We start from the raw sequence: 22,591 nt of genomic DNA on the forward strand, positions 1-22,591 counted from the left end.
CAATTATTAAAAGAACATTAATTAGCAGGTGACCTTCATATTTAGAAGTCCTGCCATCTGTGTTTTCAAAGAGTAACTGTAATCAGTAATGACATGTTTTCTGTAATGGGTTTTTTATTTGTAAGTAGAAATATAGCCATACTTTTGCTGGTAATTTATATAAATCTAAATAAGACCTTTACCGTAACATCGAAGGACATTCCTGGTTTGAAAAAGGTGGGCGTTTTCTTAAAGGTGATAGTGTAAGGTGATGTAACAATCTGGATATTTCTCAACTCCGCTTCCACCATTTCACCACCTGTGAATGAATGCAGAAACACAAAACTGATTTTAAAGGAGAATTCCGGTCGATTTCAACACGTAGCTCTGTTGTTTTTTTTAAACAGGTTGTGAAGGAATTTAAATATCTTGGGGTACTAATTGACTCAAACTTCTCCTTTAAGTCACATGTGAAAAAAATCTGTAAAACAATCAAGTTAAATGTTGCTAATTTTCGTTCCATCAGAAATCACATGTCTACAGAGGCTGCCAAAATATTTTATGATTTTCACCCATCTGAATTATTGTTTGACAAGCTGGTCCCAGGCCAACAATAGCACACTGAAACCACTTGAATCAATATACAAACAAGCCATAAAAACTTTAGATAAAAAAACTAAGCATTTCCATCACTGCTTAATTTTGAAGAAGTACCAGCTTTTAAGCTGGGAAGACCTAATGAAATATGTAAACATATGTTTGGTATATAAAGTCAATCACAACCTAGCTCCACCGCCACTTGTTGCCTATATCAACAGAAGATCAGATACTGCTCGAGTCACAAGGAGATCCTCAAGAGGAGACTGTGTTATTCCACTGCGGAAAAGTTCTTTTAGTCAGCCAGCCTGGTCCATCAGAGGGTCAAGAGAGTGGAACTCAATCCCAAACCACATCAGACAGTTAAACACATATACATCTTTTACTAAGCAGCTAAAACACTGGATGGTCAATACATATACATGTCAGCACTATTTATTATTCTGTTAGTTTGAGTCAACATATATGAATTTTACTTATTGTTTCCCCCTAGTTTAATACTGCTTTTATTGTTCTTAATGGCTGTGTCTGTTCTAATTTTTTTCACTTTATACCGTGTTGTTTTGTCTCGTTGTATATCTTTCTGTTTTTCTGTTGTCTCTTGTTTTATGCTGTTTTGTGTTGTACATTGTTTTGATGTTTTCTGTCTCTGTGACGTTTTATGCTAAGTTTTGTTTTGCTTGTGTTGTTTTTTTTTTGTTTTTTTTTGTATTTTAAAAAGCCTTTTTTAACATCGAAGGCAGGGGACTACAGATAAAAAATAGCCTTTTGGCTAATTCTTGCTTTTTTAACCCATGGGAAATCATGTGTTTTATTAATTTGCGCTGTCCCCTTCCATAAATAAACTAAACCCAAAACTCAAACTCAACAATCCGTGCTGCCTACACCGTGTTATCCTCCTGTTAGAGTTAGCACCCAGGAGGCTGAAACAGGGCAAGTTTTAAACGTGCTTTTAGCCTATTTAGCTTATGTTCGAGATGTCATTACAAGTGCCTAGCCATGTGAAGTGATTCTGTCCGAGTGAACACAATGAATCTGACTGTAGTAAATGTGAAGGAAATGCATAAAAGTTGTGCTAATTCAGCTCTGTTTAGTTCCGGTGTTGAGACGGCCAGATGAGGGCTTCGGGACAGTCTACAAACTACAACACCGAAAAGAGATACAAAAATATTTTCAAAAATAGGCATATGCTTATTTTTGAAAAGTAAGTACTGTAGTACAACTAGCAGGAGACAAGTTATAATTGAGGTAAGTTTGGAGACACTACCTTATTTAATAATTAAATTAATAAATATTTTTTGTTGTATCTCTTTTCGGTGTTGTAGTTTGTAGATGGTTCTTAAAGGGGTGATAGAATGATTATATAGGGTATTTCACACTGTTCCTTAAGGTCTCCTAATGGAGTATGTAACATTGGTTGGGCTGAAAATTGCTTGAATGCTATTTTATGGGTCCTTAACTACCCTGTGAATATGGCCCTATTTGTAACAACAGCTTTTCTTCCAAATATGGTATGCTCATGAATATTTAGATGAGCTGTGCGCTGATTGGTTTGAGCGAACTCTCCCTGTACACCAACAGCTGCACCTCCGGTCACCAGTCCGTCAAGCTTCTGAAGTTTGCGGACGACACCTCCCTCATCGGACTCATCTCTGATGGAGACGAGTCCGCCTACAGGTGGGAGGCTGACCACCTGGTGATCTGGTGCAAGCAAAACAACCTAGAGCTCAATGCTCTAAAGACAGTGGAGATGGTTGTGGACTTCAGAAAGAACCCAGCCCCACCTGCCCTCATCATCCTCTGTGGCTCCACAATTGACACTGTGGAGTCTTTCCGCTTCCTGGGAACTACCATCTCCCAGGACCTCAAGTGGGAGCTGAACATCAGCTCCCTCGTCAAGAAAGCACAACAGAGGATGTACTTCCTGCGGCAGCTGAAGAAATTCAACCTGCCAAAGACAATGATGGTGCACTTCTACACAGCCATCATTGAGTCCATCCTCACATCCTCCATCACCATCTGGTACGCTGCTGCCACTGCCAAGGACAAGGGCAGGCTGCAGCGTGTCATTCGGTCAGCTGAGAAGGTGATTGGCTGCAATCTGCCGCCGCTCCAGGACCTATACGCCACCAGGACTCTGAAGCATGCTGGAAAGATTGTGGCTGACCCCTCCCACCCCGGACACAAGCTCTTTGAGCCACTCCCCTCTGGCAGGAGGCTGAGGTCCATCAGGACCAAAACCACACGCCACATGAACAGTTTTTTCCCCTCCGCCACTAGCCTTCTAAACAAGGCCCGGAATCCATCCTGACTCTCTCCACACCCCACCTCTGGCTCCTCATGCCACTGTACCTACTCTGCTGTAGCGTCCCTTTTCACTATTGTTTAATTTATTTTACTATTTATTTAAATTTATTTTATCGTTATTAATACGTACTGTGTGTATATGTTTATACTTATATTGTTTATATCTTTTTATCCTTCTTATATTTGTATGTGTGACATGCTCCAACAACACCATGACAAATTCCTCGTATGTGCAACGTACTTGGCAATAAAGCCCTTTCTGATTCTGATTGTGATTCTGAACCACAGACACATCCATTGGAGACTAGACAGCAGATCTCATATTTCAGACACTGCAAAGTTATACATGGTTTGTCTGCTATTTCGTTATTAAATTCACTTCTGAGATATCCTCTCTGGGAACCATCACCTTATCGAGGTGGAGTGGTTTGTGTGTCCCTATGAACCTGAGGGCTGTGTTGTCTGAAGCTTTGTGCTCCTGGTAGGGTCTCCCAAGGCAAAGTGGTCTCAGGTGAGGGGCCAGACAAAGAATGGTTCAACAACCCTATGAGTGACCGAGGAAGAGGTGAAGTTACCCTGCCCGGAGGAAGCCTGGGGCCCCCGTCTGGCGCCAGGCCCAGATGGAGGACTCGTCAGCGAGCGCCTGGTGGCCAGGTTTGCCACGGAGCCCATCTCTCCATCCCATGGGCCCACCACCTGTGGGAGGAACAAGTGGGGTCAGGTGCGCTGCCACACGGGTGGCAGTGAAGGTCAGGGGCCTCGAAGGACCAGAAACGGGCAGCAGATGCTGGCTCTGGGGACGTGGAACGTCACCTCTCTGTGGGGGAAGGAGCCGGAACGTGTGCGGGAGGTGGAGTGCTACCGGTTAGATCTGGTGGCGCTTACCTCTACGCACAGTCTCAGTTCTGGAACCATACTCCTGGATAGGGGTTGGACTCTTTTCTTCTCCAGAGTTGCCCAGGGTGTGAGGCGCTGGGCGGGTGTGGGGATACTCACAAGCCCCCGGCTGAGCGCCGCTACGTTGGAGTTTACCCCGATGGACGAGAGGGTCGCCTCCCTACGCCTGCGGGTTGTGGGGGGGAAAACTCTGACTGTTGTTTGTGCATATGCACCAAACAAGAGTTCGGAGTATTCAGCCTTCTTGGAGACCTTGAATGGAGTCCTGTATGGGGCTCCAGTGGGGGACTCCATAGTTCTGCTGGGGGACTTCAACGCGCAATGGGGCAATGATGGAGACACATGGAGAGGCGTGATTGGGAGGAACGGCCTCCCTGATCTAAACCAGAGTGATTGTTTGTTGTTGGACTTCTGTGCTAGTCATGGATTTTCTATAACGAACACCATGTTCAAACATAGGGATGCTCATAAGTGTACTTGGTACCAGAGCAGCCTCTGCTGTGAAAGAGGCAAAGCAGCAGGTGTGGGAGAGGTTCGGAGAAGACATGGAGAAGGACTTTTGGTTGGCACCAAGGTGCTTCTGGAAAACCGTTTGCCACCTCAGGAGGGGGAAGCGGGGAACCATCCAAGCTGTGTACAGTAAGGATGGGACGCTGTTGACCTCAACTGAGGAGGTAATAGGGCGGTGGAAGGAGCACTTTGAGGAACTCCTAAATCCGACTAATACGCCCTCTATGGTAGAGGCAGAGCTGGAGGATGATGGGGGATTGTCGTCAATTTCCCTGGTGGAAGTTGCTGAGGTAGTTAAACAACTCCACAGTGGCAAAGACCCAGGGATTGATGAGATCCGTCCAGAAATGCTCAAAGCTCTGGGTGTGGAGGGGTTGTCTTGGTTGACACGCCTCTTCAACATTGCATGGAAGTATGGGACGGTGCCTAAGGAGTGGCAGACCGGGGTGGTGGTTCCCCTTTTCAAAAAGGGGGACCAGACGGTGTGTGCCAATTACAGGGGTATCACACTTCTCAGCCTCCCTGGTAAAGTCTACTCCAAGGTGCTGGAAAGGAGGGTTTGGTCGATAGTCGAACCTCAGGTTGAAGAGGAACAATGCGGATTCCGTCCTGGTCGTGGAACAACGGACCAGATCTTTACTCTCGCAAGGATCCTGGAGGGAGCCTGGGAGTATGCCCAACCGGTCTACATGTGCTTTCTGGATCTGGAGAAGGCGTATGACCGGGTCCCCCAGGAGATACTGTGGGAGGTACTGCGGGAGTATGGGGTGAGGGGGTCCCTTCTCAGGGCCATCCATTCTCTGTACAACCAAAGCGAGAGCTGTGTCCGGGTTCTCGGCAGTAAGTCGGACTCGTTTCAGGTGAGGGTTGTCCTCCGCCAGGGCTGCGCTTTGTCACCAATCCTGTTTGTAGTATTTATGGACATACTATATCGAGGCGTAGTCGGGGTGGAGAGGGGTTGCAGTTCGGTGGGCTGGGGATCTCATCGCTGCTTTTTGCAGATGATGTGGTCCTGATAGCATCATCGGCCTGTGACCTTCAGCACTCACTGGATCGGTTTGCAGCCGAGTGTGAAGTGGCTGGGATGAGGATCAGTACCTCTAAATCGGAGGCCATGGTTCTCAGCAGGAAACCGATGGAGTGCCTTCTCCAGGTAGGGAATGAGTCCTTACCCCAAGTGAAGGAGTTCAAGTACCTTGGGGTCTTATTCGCGAGTGAGGGGACAATGGAGCGGGAGATTGGTCGGAGAATCGGCGCAGCGGGTGCGGTATTACATTCAATTTATCGCACCGTTGTGACAAAAAGAGAGCTGAGCCAGAAGGCAAAGCTCTCAATCTACCGGTCAGTTTTCGTTCCTACCCTCACCTATGGTCATGAAGGCTGGGTCATGATTATTATGACTACTATTATTGCCACCATTCACCACTCCCCCAACTGGTGCCGTCAGACACCGCCTACCAAGAGTCTGGGTCTGTCCGAGGTTTCTTCCTAACAAAAAAAGGGAGTTTTTCCTTGCCACTGTCGCAATAGCTACTGCTAATGCTTGCTCTTGAGGCAACCACTGTAATAGTTGGGGCTTCGTAAAGTACAGAGTTTGGTCTAGACCTACTCTATCTGTAAAGTGTCTCGAGATATCTCTTGTTATGATTTGATACTATAAATAAAATTGAATTGAAATTGAATTGAATTGAAATGACTGAAAGAACAAGATCCAGGGTACAAGCGGCCGAAATGGGTTTCCTCAGGAGGGTGGCTGGTGTCTCCCTTAGAGATAGGGTGAGAAGCTCAGTCATCCGTGAGGATCTCGGAGTAGAGCCGCTGCTCCTTCGCGTCGAAAGGAGCCAGTTGAGGTGGTTCGGGCATCTGGTAAGGATGCCCCCTGGGCGCCTCCTTAGGGAGGTGCTCCAGGCACATCCAGCTGGGAGGAGGCCTCGGGGAAGACCCAGGACTAGGTGGAGGGATTATCTCTCTAACCTGGCCTGGGAACGCCTCGGGATCTCCCAGTCGGAGCTGGTTAATGTGGCTCGGGAAAGGGAAGTTTGGGGTCCCCTGCTGGAGCTGCTACCCCCGCGACCCGAGACCGGATAAGCGGACGAAGATGGATGGATGGATGGACTTCTGAGACTTTTTTTATGCGAGAAATCAACTATATAAAGCTCAAAAATGGGCCATTTTACGAAAATTGATGGCTAATTGCAAATTTGGTAAGACGTGTCGGACTTTAGGAGCTCCACACAGTCTGACGAGAAAACAGCAACCTCCATACCTAGTTAAAGTCACCGGTTCTCGGTTACTGGACTACCGGGGCTCGGGGCTCCACGGAGCTGGCTGGTTGCCAGCTGCCGGCATAACTAGAGTATATTTACAGTTTGAATTTCGTCACGCCACTTATATAACATATACCCCAAGGTCTTATAAAGCTAACAATGGTGTCCGATTTCAATTTAATGCATTTTTGCGAACATTACGGATTTCGTTAGCGGCTACTGTCCTTTCAATCGTATGTGTACAGATCACGGCTAGTTAGCTTCATTTTCGGCATAATTAAAGTATATTTACAGTTTGAATTTCGTCACGCCACTTATATAACATATACCCCAAGGTCTTATAAAGCTAACAATGGGGTCCGATTTCAATTTAATGCATTTTTGCGAACATTAGGGATTTCGTACTACTGTCCCTTCAATCCTATGGGTAAAGATCGCGGCTAGCTGCAGGCCCTGGAGCTCCATCGAGGCCTCGGCATTTTGTAGTCCAGTAACCCAGAAACGGTGACTTTGCGACTATGGAGCGCCGCGGGCTTCCCTTCGTGACAGAGATCCAGCTAGCTCACAGCAAGTCTATGAAGTAGGACACGCCGGGCGGCGAGGCAGCTGTCACGTAGCCTGCTGAGCTCCTGCTGAACTGCGACACACAGTCAGACAAAATTTGCAATTAGCCATCAATTTTCGTAAAACGTCCCATATTTGACCTCTACATAGTTGGTTTCAAGCATAAAAAAAAATCTCAGAAGTGAATTTAGTAATTGAATAGCGGACCTCTGGAGATATGCATGACCTAGCTAGATTCAGAAGACTAGCTGACCTCAGGTCAGTGGTGTAGCCTATGCAAATGTTGGGGCGTGACAAAGACTAGGAGTTGAGATGCTTACGTCAACTTTTAGCTTTGTTCAGATTCGTCCGTTTTCAGCGGCAGTTTCAAAATGTGAGATTTGCATATTAAAGGGGTATCAATGGGATTTTGAGCTTCTATGTATGTCCTATTTACCCACCGAACTGTCGTTATTCAACTATGACAAGGCAAAATTGGTTTTGCATTCTATCACCCCTTTAAGTCTTGCCATCTCAACACTAGAACTAAACAGAGGTATGAATTAGCTAAACTTGTATGTATTTCTTTCACATCTACTGCAGTCAGATTCACTGTGTTCACTCAGAAGGAATCACTTCACATGGGTAGGCACTTGTAATGACATTTTGAACATGTTAAGAGGCTAAAAGCACGTTTATAACTTGCCCTGTTTCAGCCTCTTGGGTGCTAACTCTAGCAGGAGGATAACACGGTGTAGGCAGCACAGATTGTTTTCATTTCTCTCGCTACTGACAGCACTCCACATTAGGGCTGAACGATTAATTGCATTTTCGATAATATCGCGATATGTTAAAACGTGATTTCCTAATCGCAAAGGCTGCGATTTGGTCACATGACTCACAAGAGCAATCAGTCTGCACTCCGTAGAGAAAGCATCAACTAGCATGCTAACGCTACACTGTACCTTGAGCTGATTTCTGTCATTCAAACAACTCTGAGTTGTAGTTTAAAACTTTTACAGTCATTTTAATAAAATGAAGGGTTTTATTCGGGCTTGAGTCTATACATGCAGTTAATGGATACAGGCACACAGAACTGAAGGCTCGGTTGGCAACGATTAGCTCTGATTAGCGGTTAACTCTGATTAGCGGTTAGCTCCGGTTAGCGGTTAGCTCCGTTATAAAGATATGAGTGGAGGAGCTGCCACTGAGAGGGGTAACAACCAGACTCTGATAAATGACGTTCGGGGAGCTTTCACAGCAGCGCGGCCGCGGTGTTTCAACGGTTTCATTAGTACAGTTAATCCCACGGCAAGAACACCAGCAACTAGCTAACGCAACGATAGCCTCTCTGAACAAGTGCACACGGCAGCACGCAACTTCACGAGGGGGAGGGGCTGGAGGCAGCTCCTCTCTGTGCACTGTAAAAAATTGTGTGTGTGTGTGTGTGTGTGTGTGTGTGTGTGTCTGTGTGTGTGTGTGTGTGTGTGTGTATGTGTGTGTGTGTGTATATATACTATATTTTTACTTATTTAACTGTCTAGTGTGTAATTGTGTGTTCATACTATACATTATTATATTATTCTTTGTTGAATAATACAGGAGACAAAGAGCTTAAAAAAATAATCGAATCGAAATCGCAATATTTGGGGAAAAAATCGCAATTAGATTATTTTCAAAAATCGTTCAGCCCTACTCCACATTTACAAACAACAGAGCTACGTGTTAAAGTCGACCAGAATTCTCCTTTAACATCTGTTTATTTTCTTCTAGATTAACTGATACAGAACAACTTATATTGATATCTCTTCTTTTTGTGAAATTATTACTACTACTAATAATAATAATAATAATTTTATAAGTATTATTATTATTATTATTAATAATAATAATAATAATAATAATAATAATAATAATAATAATAATAATAATAATAATAATAGTAATAAACTGATAATACTGATATTTAATTTGACCCACACATGATCAAACATAGTGTACAAGCACAAACAAATGGTCTCTTTCTTACCGCTCTCCGTCAGCACACTGACAGCTACATATATGGAGCTCCCCACCAGTTCAGAGATGTCTGGGTAAGTCTGTGTGATGTGCTCTCTCTTCAGTGTCACCTCTCCAATACCCTTCGCTATCTAATGTGACAAAATAGAAAAATGCATTTTGAAATACAGTGATACAATGATACAGTCATTGAACAGTTGGAGGCACTAAAGTGTAAATTCTTACAGTATGTCAGCCTGGCATTATTCTCAACATCCTAAAAAAGTTTTAAAAAGTAACTACATTTACATATTGTGAATCGTTTTTTAATTGAGAATCAATTTTGAATCAAATCTGGAGCCTAAAAATCGAGTTGCTAAGTTCAATGATACCTCACACAAGACTCTACATCAAATGGGTCATTCGTTATGGAAATGTGCGTGGCTAACGCATAGGGGGCGGGTCATACCATCACCAATCAAAAAGGAACTCTCTGTTGAGTTCAATGATACCTCACACATGACTCAAAAAGCCACAAAGGGGGCGTGGGCTGGGTATGTGGGCGTGGTTACAGTATAGGGGGCAGCTCAGCATCACAAGTAGACCACACATTCTAAGTTTAATATAAATCGGATGATGTTTGTCATATAAGGCTGATTTCCTGTTGCCAACGGGGGCGCTATGATCAAAAGTCAATATTGGCTTCTAGATGTCCTCAGGCCTGGACTCTTGTTGATTATGGGAAATTTCAAGCAGATATGATAATGTACATTGCAGTTACAGCCACTTTCTCGTTAATCGCTAAACACTCAAAATAGCCGCCACGCCACGCCCACACTGTTTGACGAAAAAAAGACGATTCATTGCACGGAAGAAAGAATAATTAAAGCATTTGAGTGGCACTCAGACACTGCACCAATGAAAAGGTAACTCCCTGCTGAGTTTAATGATACCGCACATAAGACTCTACCTTAAACGGTTCAAATGTTATGAAAGGGGGCGTGGCCTGAGTAAGTAGGTGTGGTTAAAGTATAGGGGGCGACTCAGTATCACATGTCGACCACACATTATAAGTTTCATGTAAATCGGATGATGTTTCTCATATAAGGCTGATTTCCTGTTGCCAGCGGGGGTCGCTATGACCAAAAGTAAATTTTTGCCTACAGATGACCTCAGGCCTGGACAATCGTGAGAAATTTCGGCCAAATTAGACAATGTACACTAAAGTTACACCAACTTTTGTTCATCGATAAATGCTGAAAATGGCCGCCACGCCACGCCCACACCGTTGGACGAAAAGTTTTTCTTTTAATAACTTTTCATCATTAAGGTCTTTAGATGAAACAGACCTAATTTGAAGTCGATATGATTAAATCTCTAGGAGGAGTTTGTTAAAGTATAGCACCTTGACTTTAAGGCCTACTTCCTGTTGCCACTAGGGGGCGCTATGACTTTGAGTCAATTTTGCTGGTAAATGTCCTCAGAGTTAGAGTCTTATGAATCATGAAAAGTTTCGAGCCAATTGGACAATAAACACTCAAGTTACAGCCACTTCCTGTTTCGATGGCGAAATGCACAAAATGGCTGCCAGGCCACGGCCATGCGCTATGATGAAAAGTTTTTCTTTTAATGAATTTTCATCTTTAAGGTCTTAAGATGGCACAGACCAAATTTGAAGTTGATCGGATGAAATGTCTAGGAGGAGTTCGTTAAAGTACGACAGGTGGAAATGGCCAAAATCGCACTAATTTCAAACCTTTTAATTCAAAATGGCGGACTTCCTGTTGGGTTTAGGGTATTGCTCCAATTATGTTTTTTGTACGTCTTGACATGTTACATATGTGTACCAAGTGTCGTTTGTCTACGTTAAACATACTGCAGGGGCTCAATTTTTTTAATTTTGTAGGGGGTGCTAGTGAGCCATTTTTGTGCGTCTATTACCGAAACCCTTAAAATACGTAAATTTCTACCAGACTTGATGCAACCACCAAATTTGGTGAGTTTTTGAATATGTTAAGTTCCTCAAAAAGGCAATTCATTTGCTGGATGATGGAAGAATAATAATAATTCCTTCAGTTTCAATAGGCGCCTGAACGCCTGAGCGCCTGAGCCGCTGCCGGCACTCAGGCCCTAATTACAGCAACGAGTATGTGATCACCTGCACTCTCTGAAGAGAAGCTGGAAAGCTCTTCTTATTATTGTCTTCCATAACCCCAAACACCACGTAGGCCGTCCCATCCACATCTTGACCAAACAGATACCTAAATCAACAAGAGAAGGACATGTTTGAAGGCCACAATTAAAAATTCGAACAACAAAAACACATGACTGACTAAAAGAGCAACAGCTTCTGAATAACACCTAATGAACCTTCACATACTTAGCTTTGATGTTGACGGTGAACTCTTGACTGTCCACGTAGAAGAAGGAACTTACAGGTATCAGTTTAACTTCAAAACTGGGCAGCACTGAAAAATTGGAAACATGTTACTGTGTGTTCAGTCATGTAAAAAACATACATACAAGTTTTAATGTCATGGGGCTTACCGTATTCTTTGACCTCGAACTCTGCAGAATAGCTCTGCTGTGGGTTGCTGGGGAACTTTGCCACCACTTTCCACAGTCCGGGACTACACACACACGCACGCACGCACGCACGCACGCACGCACACACACACACACACACACACACACACACACACACACACACACGTATTCTTTTAATATCAATATTATACAAAATAAAAGAAATTGATTGAATTAATGATTAACTAAGAGAATACACATATGAGCAGCTGCAAAGAAGTTTCTGTTGATAGTAACTACAGAAACACTGAACACTGAAGTTCAGAATCAAAGTTGTAAAGTTTTAAGTATTGGCTCGAGTGATGTATGGACTGAGGATTTAGTGTGTCTCTCCACACTTCCTACACCGTATGACTTAGATCATTTTGGTCAAGTAGCTGTCCAAACACCAAATTATCATCAGCATGAGAAATTAACTGTAGAAAACACAACATGAACATGTTCAAATTTACTTTGTATAATCTTAAATTATTTAAGGTATTAATGTTTGAATTGAATTAAAGGCACACTATGCAGTTTCCGTTTGTTGTCAAACAGCGACCCCTAGAGTTGCTGTGGAGTGCTTGTATTTAACGTTACTGTCGTATGCAGAGCCGTCTCTGCACTCACGGCCTGATCCCCTCCCCCCGTTCTCGTGAGATTTGGCGGGGCGCCACCTCTCAAACCTGCATTGCTCGTTTTGCCAGCGGCGTCCCCCCCTGCTTTGCTATCAGGATGATTCGCCCTACTACAAGTTTGTTTACCATCAAAATAACTTCGAAGCTGTTATATTAAGGTACAAATCTTACATAGTGTTCCTTTAACCTGTTATCCATGGTAAAATGTAAATTAACCAATACAACTAAATTATTAAAATACAATGTGGAAAATTTCATTCAAACAAGATAACATACTAACCTGACAATTTCAGGGAGTTGGTAAAATTCAGAGTAGATCCCTGATTCCAAAGAGAATGTACCAATTGGTAAAATTATGTCCTCAGGGGTCTAAAAATAAACAATATTGAACAACCATAAACAGAGAGCTGTGCCAGTTTACAAATTGATTTAGTGAATACATGCTATATTTAAAGGTGCCCTGCCACACATATTTAATTACTTTGTGGTCATGTCTGAAGTTATACCATGGACTCTGTAACCTTGGTTACCGTGTTTCAAGCCATTCTAGCGTGGTATAGAAAGCCTGCAGGAAGACTCAGCTCGATTTGTGCCAGTTCTCTAGCTTCTCTCTCTTCTATTCAACGAGCTAAGCTGCTTGACTCTAATTGGCTAACAGCTAGCCAATGAGAGCCTGACTATCAGTATCCTTTACCCAGCGTAACTGGGCGAGCTCATGAATAGTAATGAGCTCAGGCAACATGATTTCAGACTGACCAGCTTTTGTAATTGACCTGATTTCTCTGCTTATTTCTGTTCAGTGGCTAGAGCTGACAGAGGAGGGAGCAGTTACTTTTCACATTCATGACATAACACAAACACATATGGACACTAGATTTACTTTTTACAGTAAGTAAAGTAAAGTAGCAGGACAGGTTTCACTAAAAACATAATAAAGACACAAGGTTAACTGTGTTTTAGTTATTTGGTCATTAGTATGGACATTATCTGCTGTTAAGCATTTGTAATATCACCTCATTAAGAGGTTTCATGCTCTCAGTTACAGCAGACTATATAACATTACATTACAATCTGTGCTTATCAAAGACAAAATACAATACCACAATCTCGATGTCAATAGAAGCCTCAGTTTGAGTTTGGGCATTCCTCTCTACGGGCTCCATACGGGGCGTCACTGCAAACATCCTGTAATGAACTGACAGAGAAAGAAAGAGGTTGATTTTGCTGCTGAAGGTTGGAGGAAGGTGTCTCAAATTTGTATCAAAAATGTCAAAAGGAGGATTCGTTGTACTGTAATTAACAGTAAAATCATTTAATTATGGAAAAACACAGAAGTAAGTGTGTTTCTTAACAGTTATGCAGCTCAGTATTGAACTCACCTCTGCTGTTGGGGGTGTAGAGGGTCTTGTCAGTCTGGATGAAGATGTACCCGGACTGGAAGGACACTAAGACGACTTTCTCCAGCAGGTAGTCAGGGAATTGAGCTTGCAGGTACACATACTGCTTCATGGTAGGATCCTTACTGAAGGTTCCAGCAGGGATCTGAAACCAGTATGATGAGCAGTATGTGCATCAGGATGTACATTTCTGGATTAATTTCTAGATTATTTCTGGTTGTGTTAGTAATTGAAGTCAAGTTACAGTAACATGCATATACAGTGTGACAGTATTTCATTTACCGTTATTTGTCCGAGCTCCTGGAAGTTTCTTGCACTGGTAAGGGTCACAGATGTGGATGCCAGCGTTGTGCTTTTGGTTGGATGGTTCATCACCCTGATGTCGACCAAGATGTTTTCCCCGGTGCAGTCTTGACACTCCACAAAGATGTTTTCTGCTGTTCCTACCCGCAACAAGTTAGGGGCAGACATCACCTTCCTGCAGAACAGCGGTGAGAGAGAGAAAGATATTGATGTGAATATACTGCAGTCAATGTGCAGAAGTGACCACATGCTGTTTATGATGTTTATGTACTGACAAACATTACCAACCTTTCTTTGTGTCTGACCCCTTAAAAAGAAATAAAGAAGTGCTTGTATGGTAAACCCTTGTCACAGATATCGGCCTTACTAAGTGTGACTTTTTACTGTGTTAAATGATAGGAATATTTTTGTATTTCACAAGAACAAAAAGAACAATTTTGTGCAACGTAAATGTTTGTCAGGGTTATGTTGAGAGCCACTGTCTTAGAATCTGTGAGTTAAAGTTTTAAATTCAACCAAATTACCAAAGAAAACAAACCTATTTGCTTAGATTATAATCATAAGCTCCAACATGGACTTCACACACAATGAGTGATCTATTGATTACCTTGATGAAGAGCCAGTATTGGATCAACAAAACATTTCATCATGCCTCTAGACTTTTGCTCTGTCTGGCTTAATGCATCGTTGTGTAAACTCTGAACATGAATGAGGCCAACTCATTATTACCTTGACTTGTGTGACACAAACTGCAAACTGGCCTCAACTTCTTATTATGTAAGACACAAGTTAAACTAATATTTCCATCCATACACTTTTTTAATTGAATATACATGCAGATGACCCTAGATATTTGTGTTGCTCCTATTGCAGTTTAACCAATAATAATTTGATCAAGAAGATTAACGAACAAACAAACTATATATTTTAGCTCTGTGTGAATTAACTAAAGCACATGGGGGGTGTAAAGGTAATGCAGGTCTACTTACAATGGAGCTCCATCAGCCAGAGAAGTCTGAGAGACAAAGGCCAGAGAGGCCAGCAGCCACAGCAGAGTCCTACTCATCCTTCGGCCTGATCCTGATCCACTGTAGACTGTCGCTCTGCACCACCATCCTTTTATCCACCATACCCCCCCCCCCACCTCCTCCACTTCACCTAACTACTGTCTCACCCGCCCTCCTCCCAAAGTGTATCTGTACACGTGTAACACAAGCACACACCCACACATGATTTCCCAGCAGCAGTTAAGAAACTGTTGAACTAATCGCCCCCCCCCCCGTTGAGAAACTGTTGAACAAATCGTGTCACATTTATTTATTACCCTCTCTCCTTGCCTTCCTCTGACTCTCTGTCTCTACCATGGCCTCTATTAATGTTATAATGTTCACCGCTGCAGCTAGCTTGCAGGTAGCTTGCAGCTAGCCACCAGCCCTGTGACCTGGGCTCCCCGGTGCTGACCCCCATGGTGCTGACTGACTCTGGTCCGTCTGCAGAGCTGGCATTACCACTCTAGCTAAGCTGGGAATCAGACAAATCTTCTACGCTCGTGTTTTATAACGTACAAATAAATAGATGGAAATAAATAAAAGTCCCCTGAAATAAATAAAAAGTAAAACATAATAGGCTATTGAACTATAATGACTAATGCATATGTTTATATGCATTGCCTCATTTATGTATTTCATGATGTATTTCATCATAGCCATATTTATGTAGCCTAGATTTATGTGAAGAGGTGCAAAAAATGGATGATCAGTCGCTCAGAAAGTTAGGCTACAGTATCCCTCAACTGCAGCCTGGGTTAAAGCAAAACTGGTCGGCTACACCGGTGCTACTCATGGATGTATTAAGAGAACGTGCTACTGCCTTGGAAATGCAACATCCGGTCTCAGAATATGAAAAAACATTTTTGTTAAACAAATTGTTATAGACTGTGGTAGTACTGGGCAGCTTCCAGGTATGAATGTGATCAGATCAGACTGTGGTAGTACTGGGCAGCTTCCAGGTATGAATGTGATCAGATCAGACTGTGGTTGTACTGGGCAGCTTCCAGGTATGAATGTGATCAGATCAGACTGTGGTAGTACTGGGCAGCTTCCAGGTATGAATGTGATCAGATCAGACTGTGGTTGTACTGGGAAGCTTCCAGGTATGAATGTGGAACTGTATGAATGTGACAGGTCGTCGTTGCAAATGAGAAATTGTTCTCAATCGACTTAAATAAAGGTTAAAAAAAAATTAAAAAAAACCTTGATATGCTCACCCCAGCCACTCTACTTGCTAAGCTCGATGCCCTCAACCACACAAATTATAAATGAACCTACAAGATAAACAAGGGCACCCTCATAGATATTGTCCTGACCAACCTGCCCTCTAAATACACCCCAGCTGTCTTTGACCAAGATGTCAGTGATCGCTGCCTGATTGCATGCATCCATAATGGGTCAGCGGTCAAATGTCCACAAGTTATCTCATGTTGTCTAAAACACGTCACTACACCTTGTAACCTGAGAGAACATTAACCTCATTCTGACAGTGGAGGATGCCTGGATGTCCTTCAAAACTGATTTCCTCTCTGTCCTAAATAAGCATGCCCCATTTAAAAAGTTTAGAGATAGCCCCTGGTTCACTCCAGAGCTGACCGCCCTCAACCAACATAAAAACATCCTGTGGCAAACCGCATTAGCCTCGAGCAACCTCCATAACATGCAAGTCTTTAAAGAAGCCAGAAACTGTTACACTCAGGTTGGGAGGCTAGGAAGTGGCTAGGAAGGAAGTGTAATGTCATGTACTCTAGTATGAATTAGTACATACTTGCAACGTAAATGTCCCCCCCCACCTCCTTACTTATGCCTCTTGGCCCCTCAGGTTTATGTTGGGACCCACGCCATAGGTTGAGAACCACTGTCTTAGAGTCTGTGAGTTACAGTTTTAAATTCAACCAAATTACCGAAGAAAACAAACCTATTTGCTTAGATTATGATCAAAAGCTCCAACATGGACTTCACACACAATGAGTGATCTATTGATTACCTTGATGAAGAGCCAGTACTGGATCAACAAAACATTTCATCATGCCTCTAGACTTTTGCTCTGTCTGGCTTAATGCATTGTTGTGTAAACTCTGAACATGAATGAGGCCAACTCATTGGCATCATTTCAAAGACCACATTACCTTGACTTGTGTGACACAGACTGCAAACTGGACTCAACTTGTTATTATGTAAATGTAAATGTAAATAGACTGTATTTATATAGCGCTTTTCTAGTCTTAACGACTACTCAAAGCGCTTTTATATAGTACAGGAACCATTCACCATTCACACACATTCAGAGACTGAGGCCAAGGCTGCCGTACAAGGTGCCACCTGCTCATCAGATAAACATTCACACACATTTACACTCCGATGCGCGGCATCAGGGGCAACTCATGGTTCAGTGTCTTGCCCAAGGACACTTCGACATGGGACTGCAGGGCCAGGGATCGAACCACCAACCTTCCGATTGGCAGGCAACCACTCTACCATTGAGACACAAGTTAAACTAATATTTCCATCCATACACTTTTTTAATTGAATATACATGCAGAGGACCCTAGATATTCGTTTTAAGATACAAAATTTAAAATTTAAAATTGAAATACAAGGTGTTTTTTTCCTTTTCATGGTCAAAAGGGGATGGGAGAAATTTAAAATTTGCTTTGATTTTCGGATGTTGTCATTTCCAGTGCAACAGCGCCAGTGTACCAGTGTTGCTTTCAGCCCAGGCTAAAATTACTTTGGAAACCTATACTCTTGATAATGCTTGGAGGGACTTTTATTTCATAATGTCACATTTATTTATTACCCTCTCTCCCTGCGTTCCTCTGATTCTCTGTCTCTTCCATGGTCTCTGTTAATGTTATAATGTTCACTGCTGCCGCTGCAGCTAGCTTGAAAGACTTACGTACTTGACTGCTCTGATTGGAGGGTTTCTCACGCTGCAGCTCGACCTGGAAGACCTCTGGGACACCCAGACATCTTATCGTGTGTAAAGGTTAAACAGAAAACCACAAACACTCACAGTAACTTTATGCTTTTATTGTGAAAAAAGACAGAACTCAAAACAAAACATGACACAAGTCAACGGCATTTCTCCAATTTCATGATCACAGCTTCATCTTTAAAGGACTGGAAGTGGAACAAGTTAACAATGTTCACCATGAATCTGTTCAATCATTCTGCCTGCCATACAGCAGTGACTGTATTAGACTGTATGTCTCCTGACAAGATGGCGCCGCAGAATGGCGACACGGTGTGTTGGAGCGCTCTGTTTTGTTTTGTTTTGTGTTTTAACTTTGTTTCTTGCGATGGTACCCGTATCTCATTCACCAGTGAAGAGCTCGTGAACTTCAGGGCAACAACACCATCAGACTTATTTCCCACTTTTCTTCTCCCTTCACTGGAAATTTTGGACATTCTGGTCAAAGGTGCACTCACCTTTGCTCACGCAGCGAAACGCCGGAGGAGAGGGAAACGGGCCGGTGCGCTGGTGCGTCTCCGCCAGCGAGGATCACGCACACCGTTACCTGGAATATTCCTCTCTAACATGCGCTCTCTGCCCAACAAAGTGGAGGAATTACAACTGCTGTTGAGGGGAAACAGGGACTTTTCTTCATCTGCTGTTTTGTGCTTCACGGAGACGTGGCTCTGTGGAATAATACCGGACTCTGCGCTGCAGCTGGCAGGCTTCCAGCTTTTCAGAGCGGACAGAGACACGGCTCTCTCCGGCAAAACTAAAGGTGGAGGAATCTGTTTCCACATCAACAGCGGTTGGTGCAACGACGTGACAGTGATCCAGCAGTATTGTTCTCCTGACCTGGAGTATTTCACCATAAACTGTAAGCCTTTTTATTCACCCCGTGAGTTCCATTCATTCATTCTGGTCGGTGTTTACATCTCACCGCAGGCCAACGTGCAGGACGCGCAGTGCATGCTTGCCGACCAGATACTGTGTGTGGAGCGGACCAACCCGGACTCCCTAGTTATTGTCCTTGGTGACTTTAATAAAGGGAACCTCACTCATGAACTCCCTAAATATAGACAACATATTAAATGCCCGACCAGAGAGGAGAACATTCTGGATCACTGTTACACCACAGTCAGGGATGCTTATCACGCCGTCTCCCGTGCTGCACTGGGACACTCTGACCACGTCATGGTCCACCTGATCCCCGCCTACAGGCAGAAACTAAAGCTCTGCAAACCTGTAGCGAGGACATCAAGGAAGTGGACCAGTGTAGCTGTGGAGGATCTCCAGTCGTGTTTGGATTGTACTGACTGGGATGTGTTCAGGACTGCTACCAACAGTCTGGATGAGTACACAGAGGCTGTGACGTCATACATCAGCTTCTGTGAGGACTGCTGTGTTCCATCAAGCACCAGGGTGAGTTTCAACAATGACAAACCCTGGTTCACAGCCAAACTCAGAAGGTTAAGGCTGGCTAAGGAAGAGGCATTCAGGAGTGGGGACAAAGACAGATTTAAAGAGTCAAAGTACAAATTTAGCAAGGCAGTGAAGGAGGCTAAACATCGGTACTCTGAGAAGCTCCAACGCCAGTCCTCAGCTAATGACTCTGCGACTGTCTGGAAAGGACTTAGGCAGATCACCAACTTCAAGCCTAAAACCCCCCACTCCTTCAATGACCGACACCTAGCCAACGACCTGAACGAGTTCTACTGTCGATTTGAAAGACAAAAGGACAGTCCTGACACCATCCCCCACGACACCTCCCTACAGCTACAGCCACTGTGCATCACCTCCACCTCGCCCACCTCAGCAGGGTCCTGGGCCCCCCCACCAATGCCCTCCTTAAAGGTCCCATCCACCTCCACCCCCCCTCCCACCTCAGTGACGACTCTCTCCATTCACGAGAGGGATGTCAATAGACTCTTTAGGAGACAGAATCCCAGGAAAGCTGCTGGACCGGATGCTGTCTCCCCATCCAGCTTGAAGCACTGCGCTGACCAGCTGTCTCCAGTGTTCAGACATTTTTAACACCTCACTGGAGACATGTCACGTGCCAGCCTGCTTCAAGACCTCAACCATAATCCCTGTCCCCAAGAAGCCAAGGACCACAGGACTTAATGACTTCAGACCCGTCGCCCTGACCTCTGTGGTTATGAAGTCCTTTGAGCGCCTTGTGCTTTCACGACCCCCTCCTGGACCCCCTGCAGTTTGCCTACAGAGCCAATAGGTCTGTAGACGATGCAGTCAACCTGGCCCTCCACTACATCCTCCGGCACCTGGACTCCGCAGGAACCTACGCCAGGATCCTGTTTGTGGACTTCAGCTCTGCCTTCAACACCATCATCCCGGCTCTGCTTCTGAAACTCTCCCAGCTTGGTGTGCCTGACTCCACCTGCAGGTGGATCACTGACTTCCTGTCTGACAGGAAGCAGCATGTGAAGCTGGGGAAACACGTCTCCGACTCACAGACCATCAGCACCGGATCCCCCCAGGGCTGCGTTCTTTCTCCTCTGCTCTTCTCCCTGTACACCAACAGCTGCACCTCCAGTCACCAGTCTGTCAAGCTTATGAAGTTTGCGGACGACACCTCCCTCATCGGACTCATCTCTGATGGAGACGAGTCCGCCTACAGGTGGGAGGCTGACCACCTGGTGACCTGGTGCAAGCAAAACAAGACAGTGGAGATGGTTGTGGACTTCAGAAAGAACTCAGCCCCACCTGCCCCCATCACCCTCTGTGGTTCCACAATTGACACTGTGGAGTCTTTCCGCTTCCTGGGAACTACCATCTCCCAGGACCTCAAGTGGGAGCTGAACATCAGCTCCCTCGTCAAGAAAGCACAACAGAGGATGTACTTCCTGCGGCAACTGAAGAAATTCAACCTGCCAAAGACAATGATGGTGCACTTCTACACAGCCATCATTGAGTCCATCCTCACATCCTCCATCACCATCTGGTACGCTGCTGCCACTGCCAAGGACAAGGGCAGGCTGCAGCGTGTCATTCGGTCAGCTGAGAAGGTGATTGGCTGCAATCTGCCGCCGCTCCAGGACCTATACACCACCAGGACTCTGAAGCGTGCTGGAAAGATTGTGGCTGACCCCTCCCACCCCGGACACAAGCTCTTTGAGCCACTCCCCTCTGGCAGGAGGATGAGGTCCATCAGGACCAAAACCTCACGCCACATAAACAGTTTTTTCCCCTCCGCCACTAGCCTTCTAAACAAGGCCCGGAATCCATCCTGACTCTCTCCACACCCCACCTCTGGCTCCTCATGCCACTGTACCTACTCTGCTGTAGCGTCCCTTTTCACTACTGTTTAACTTATTTTACTATTTATTTAAATTTATTTTATCGTTATTAATACTTACTGTGTGTATATGTTTATACTTATATTGTTTATATCTTTTTATCCTTCTTATATTTGTAAGTGTGACATGCTCCAACAACACCATGACAAATTCCTCGTATGTGCAACGTACTTGGCAATAAAGCCCTTTCTGATTCTGATTCTGATTCTGATTTGATTTTGCCTGCAAAACCGTGTCTGTGTTCTTCATATTTATGTAGAATTATAGTTTGCTCTTCTTATGTAAAATACGCTTCTCTGGTAGATGTTTGTGATTGGTCATGCTGTGCAAACACCACCTCTTTTATGTGAATGCGTGCGTCTCTAGATTGGGAATCCCTGGGTTGTCTGTCTGCCTGTCTGTCTACGTGTCTGTCTGTAAACTAACTCTGGGTTGATTGATCTAGGTGTTAACCACCGTCGTGACACAGCTTATGCCGGACCACGGTTGTTAGGTTAGGTAAAGCTGGATAACTGAAATAAATCCAGGGCATGTTGATCTGGATTCATAGTACAGACCTCTGTAGTTTTACCCACATCTTCTTTATGAATGAGTGAACATGACAGCATTAAAAACAGATCCAGAGTTAAACTGTCACAAGTTACTCTGATTCATCAGGTAGTAATAGATTACTCTGATTCATCAGGTAGTAACAGATTATTCTGATTCATCAGTTGGGAATGTACAATCCTTCATAGTGAACAGGATTACCATTGTTATCACAATCAATTACAATTCTCCTGTTGCCTTTAGAGCCAGTTGGGAAGCCTGAGGTTTTCATTGCAATTGCAATTAACAACTCTGAACTTTTTAAGGCTGATTCTCAGAATACGATTTCCTATTCGATACGGCTCTCCTTCAGCCCCACAGACCTGTGTGACAACGTCATAACTCGCACTGATAAAGGTGTTAACCTCCTTACACCTTTTATTGGCGTCACTGATTTCTCTCTTTTTTATTGCGGCGTCACAGCGGTTAAGAGGCATCCTAGCGTTGATATGCTGTCTCTTAAACTTTTCAGCTGGAGTTTCTTCTGTCCACAGAGATCACGGTAGCAGAGAACAGCAGAACACCAGCAAAGATAGAGATCTTCATTCAGTTTTCAGTCTGTTTGAGGCAAAGAAAGAACATTTTTACTGGCTCAAACTCTTTATTCAACTGTAAAAATGTTTGAATCAAAGCTTTAGCAGACACACGGTACGGAGAGCGGCTCACTGGGCATACTCAGT

General features: G+C 44.1%; 1 protein-coding gene across 2 annotated transcripts in view; it reads right to left on the bottom strand.

Moving 5' to 3' along the window:
- Nucleotides 1-15,156, bottom strand: part of LOC116058019 (complement C3-like) — a 65,155-nt gene extending 49,999 nt beyond the window's left edge. For both annotated transcript variants that reach the window (XM_036006130.1, XM_031310637.2), the window contains exons 1-10: nucleotides 14,991-15,156; nucleotides 13,981-14,176; nucleotides 13,681-13,843; nucleotides 13,402-13,496; nucleotides 12,582-12,670; nucleotides 11,646-11,728; nucleotides 11,479-11,566; nucleotides 11,257-11,359; nucleotides 9,130-9,250; nucleotides 183-298 (exon numbers count right to left, since the gene is read on the bottom strand). In XM_036006130.1, coding sequence (XP_035862023.1) covers nucleotides 183-298; nucleotides 9,130-9,250; nucleotides 11,257-11,359; nucleotides 11,479-11,566; nucleotides 11,646-11,728; nucleotides 12,582-12,670; nucleotides 13,402-13,496; nucleotides 13,681-13,843; nucleotides 13,981-14,176; nucleotides 14,991-15,067 — 1,131 coding nt within the window. In that variant the 5' untranslated portion in view covers nucleotides 15,068-15,156. The remainder of the gene's footprint in view (nucleotides 1-182; nucleotides 299-9,129; nucleotides 9,251-11,256; nucleotides 11,360-11,478; nucleotides 11,567-11,645; nucleotides 11,729-12,581; nucleotides 12,671-13,401; nucleotides 13,497-13,680; nucleotides 13,844-13,980; nucleotides 14,177-14,990) is intronic.
- Between the last annotated feature and the right edge of the window lie 7,435 nt (nucleotides 15,157-22,591).

Source organism: Sander lucioperca, chromosome 10, assembly GCF_008315115.2.
Source record: "Sander lucioperca isolate FBNREF2018 chromosome 10, SLUC_FBN_1.2, whole genome shotgun sequence".
In the NCBI taxonomy this organism is placed as follows: Eukaryota; Metazoa; Chordata; class Actinopteri; order Perciformes; family Percidae; genus Sander; species Sander lucioperca.